This window comes from Anarhichas minor, unplaced genomic scaffold, assembly GCF_050575085.1.
Source record: "Anarhichas minor isolate MPS153535 unplaced genomic scaffold, ASM5057508v1 ptg000018l, whole genome shotgun sequence".
In the NCBI taxonomy this organism is placed as follows: Eukaryota; Metazoa; Chordata; class Actinopteri; order Perciformes; family Anarhichadidae; genus Anarhichas; species Anarhichas minor.
The window spans coordinates 8,430,882-8,434,862 of NW_027466464.1; the positions used below are offsets into that span (position 1 = coordinate 8,430,882).

The 3,981-nt window shown below is 47.7% G+C and overlaps 1 protein-coding gene across 1 annotated transcript; it reads right to left on the minus strand.

The window, feature by feature from the left end:
- Positions 1–493: 493 nt before the first annotated feature.
- LOC142952780 (sodium/myo-inositol cotransporter-like) lies at positions 494–3,102 on the minus strand. Its single transcript, XM_076094722.1, is given in 4 exon segments — positions 494–1,590; positions 1,678–1,805; positions 2,160–2,355; positions 2,463–3,102. Coding segments are annotated over 4 exon segments (2,061 nt in total).
- Between the last annotated feature and the right edge of the window lie 879 nt (positions 3,103–3,981).

The window sequence follows — 3,981 nt, forward strand, 5'->3', positions numbered from 1 at the left end:
GAGCCGTACCACCACCAAACATTTGCAACAATCTCCTAAAAGGCAGAGATTTGTGGACCTCTGTACTGTTGACCTGGTTCCCGATAGTGCCCTGTAAAAAGAGGAATAATTTATTTCATATTCAGTGGAACTTAAAACGCAATATTATCTGCAGTAGTAAAGACTATGTGTCTCCTAAAAGGGTGTTAGTACACCTAAAACAAAGCACTGTGCTGCATCGATTTCTGTAACTTTCAAACTCACCATCTATGATCGATGGACGGCCATTTGCAAAAGTTTAAAGCACACTGAACTTCGAGATGCAATTGTTCGGGAAAAGAAACACAAAAAGGACGAACAGAAGCCATAACTGTTAGAGGCCTTTTAAATGTTCTCATGAGAGAAAACAGCCTGTTCACGATGCTCTTTTAAACTGAAGGATAGCTTACCTGCAGACCATTCCAGCTTGTAGTTTATGCACAAACGTGTCCCACTGCTTGGAATTAAAAGGAGCCTATAAGGAGAAATAAAAAAAGAGAAAGATGCCGACAGAGCAGATCACCACCAGAGCTGTGTTCAGGAGGATTCTGGTTCGAGGAGGTTCATGGAGAAGCTCATCCACAATCTTTTCCTGTTCCTGGACAGTGATGACCTGAGCTTCGGTCGGCTTCTCCTTGAAGCCACAGAGACACACCAAAGCCTTCATAAACCTCCCACCCTCCACTCCTCCTCCAAGGCATCCTCCTTCTTCCTCCTTTCCAACCCTCAGTCCTCTCCCTTCTCCCTCGTCTACCATTTTAAGGTCAGAAATCGGTGAGTGAAGGTGCGTTTCTATGTCACTGGCTTCCATAGCATGATTGTTGCTTGGTTGGGCATTTTTATGATCGCCATGTTTTAATCCCTTCCTCTTGTTTAACCCCCACAGTGTGGTGCTTCTGATCTGTTCTTTTCTGGGCGGAGGGGTGCAGAGACTCACAACTACGGTCACCAAAGCCGACGTCCAAAACAAGATGGCTGCCACATACATGAAATGAACATCTTTGATGAAAGATGGCCGCTCATCGGGCTGGTCGCAGCGAGGCTCGCGGTAAACCAACGCCAAAATCAGACGCGCCGCTCCGAGGACAAACCCCACCATCCCGCCCCAAAAGGCCCCCGTCTCATTGCAGCAATGCCACAGCACGGCAAGCAAGAAGATCGCAGCTACGGGTGGAGTCAGGTAGTCGGTTACTTCTTGGATGTAGTAGAACATCTGGCCTCCCTGCATCTCGATGATGACCGGCACCCAGGCGATGCTGGCGATCACCATGAAAACCACAAACAACCTGCCGACCATCACCAGCTCCCTGGATGACACCTGCTTTCGCAGCATCTTGTAAATGTCCAACGTGAATATGGTGCTCGCGGAGTTGAAGATGGAGTCCAGGTCGCTCATCAGAGCTGCGATTATGACAGCCATCATCAGGCCGCGGAGGCCGACGGGCATCACGGACATGACGAGCCGTGGGTAAGCCACGTTGCTGCAGCCGGTCGCGGAGCCGCACACCTCCAGGCAGTGCTCTGGGCTGATGCACGCCAACTCATCAGCAAAGAAGATCCTGGAAATCATCCCTGTAATCGTCATGATGCATGAATCAGTTATCCAATCAGCCCAATCCTTAAAATGTGAGTCGCTTCAAAAGCAATGAATGGCTCTACCTGGGATGACGATGATGAACATGGGGAGGATTTTCAGAAAGCCAGCCATGATAGTAGAACCTTTGGCATGGACAATGTTCTTCGCTGCCAAAACCCGCTGAACTATCACTTGATCTGTGCACCAGTACCTGCAACACAAAGGGAGGATGTTAACGCTTAATCCTTTAGAAAGCATTACAGCAAGGCCACCGGGTCGCCTCTTATTACCTGTCCTGTTTGTACTGACTCTGTGGGCAGGGATCAGGCATACTGATAGTGTAGGGACACTTGTAAAACATGTGGCTCTATGGATGTCGGTCAGACCGCTTTGGTCCAAAATAACTATTAGACGGACTGCCAAGAACTTCTCTGGGAAGCATGGATGTGCTCAGAGAACCTCATGGCAATCTCAATATAGTTTCACTCTTGTTCTGTACCAGCTTGACGACAAGGAACTGAAGCAGTTAGGAAGACAGTCTACGTGGAAAGACTTGGATGAGTACCAAATAGAGGCAGGAGTCTGGCCCAGTAGGAAACCGGGCCAAGGCAGGTCTGGATCTGTCGGGCCTCGAAGCAACTTCAGAGCATTTGGCTTCGGGTGGAGGTGGAGGTGGCAGGATTCAGAATATGTCAGGTTGGGTGAAGACAGCAAGATGGCGGAGATGTTTGGAGAAGCCTGCATGTACTTGGTCCACACCCCTTAAAAATGACACAGTTTAGCAAAAGGTATAGCATGCAGATCAAATTGCGGTTTAATTGATGTATTATGGGTTTAACTTCGTTGCATAAAGGAGATCAATAGAGACCTTCAAGTCCTCCCACTTTGAAGAGGCTGATGATGGTGAGGCAGAGTGCTCCGGCGATCATGAGGAAAGCCTGCACCGTGTCCGTGTAGATGACAGCGACCAGGCCTCCAGTGACTGTCAGCAAAGCCGTCATGGTGATGAGGAGGATGATGGACAGATAGAGGTCCCACCCTAAGGATTCCTGAATGAACAAGGCCCCGGCATAGAGGTCTACGGACAGCTTGGTGAAGATGTACAGGATGAGAGACAACGCTGCAAAATACACTTTCAGTCGGTTCCCGCCAAACCGTTTGGACAGGTACTCCGGCATGGTGTAGACTCCACACTGAATATACACGGGGATAAATATCCAGCCCAACAGCTGGAGCAGCAATAGAGCATTTAATTCCCATGCAGCCACGCTGAACCCGCTAGCAGCACCCGATCCTGCAAGTCAAATGAAATGCTCGCTCCCTATGTTGCTGACGAACAGAGACGCTCCCACAGCCGCCCAATTCATGGAGCGGCCAGCGAGGAAGTAGCTGCTCACTGTGCCCTGATTGGCTTTCCGCATGGCAAAGAAACCGATCACCAGCACCAGGATGAAGTAGATTACTAAGACGATGATGTCCACCACTTCCATGGTGGCGATGGCAGCCATGTTCGAGCACTTTCTTTAGCTCTTTAACAGCACAGAACAAATTAACTGCTGCAGTTTATTTTTAAGACTAGCACGGTTTTGTATCTAGTTATGACCTTAAATATAAAATTTCAGTGCAGAAGCACTAAAATGTCCACTAATTCACAGGCTCAGGCTTGTTTTTATGGTGTCAAACAGTGTTATTCAGCTGAGCAACAAAATCATCACATACAGTTATCTGCACTTTGTCATATATACTGTATAAAGCAGTCAGCAAGCAGAAGTCTGAGATGAATGTTCCTTGTTCCTTTGTAGTGACCCTCAGATGTGGGAATCAGTGCTGGCTGCGACTTGGCAGCCTGCAAAATGGCGGTGCATTATCGCTGGGTCTCATGCTCATCTGGATCCTGCAACAAACACAAATGTGTAAACAAAATGATTCTTCTTTCCTCTAACCAAGTTTGAGACATTTGATCTCTAAGGCTTTTTAAACTTTGGTCCATCAAGTAAAAGTCGAGATTCAATCAAAAAGTTTAAAAAGTTAGTTGCCTTAGCAGACCAAACTGGTGAAATGGAAACTATTGAGAATAAAAGGTTGTGAGTGTTGTGATAACTGTAGAAGTGGGGCATCCCATCCCAGCTGCTCTCTGGTAATAACTAGCTTTGTTTTCTGTTCTATCAGCCTTGACTGACTCATGGTAGTATGAGGGTCCTGCATCGGGGCTGGTGTTTGTGTTTCTTGCTGAGCACAGCGTGCCGGTCTTTATAGGACAGCTGGGGCTGACCGCATGAATACAAGTCTTTGGAAAATCTCACACAGCTTCATTCACTTTATTTTGGCCCAGTGCAGGCAGCATGAAAATATTTCACTGGTGGGAACGGCAGCATTAGTGACATTTC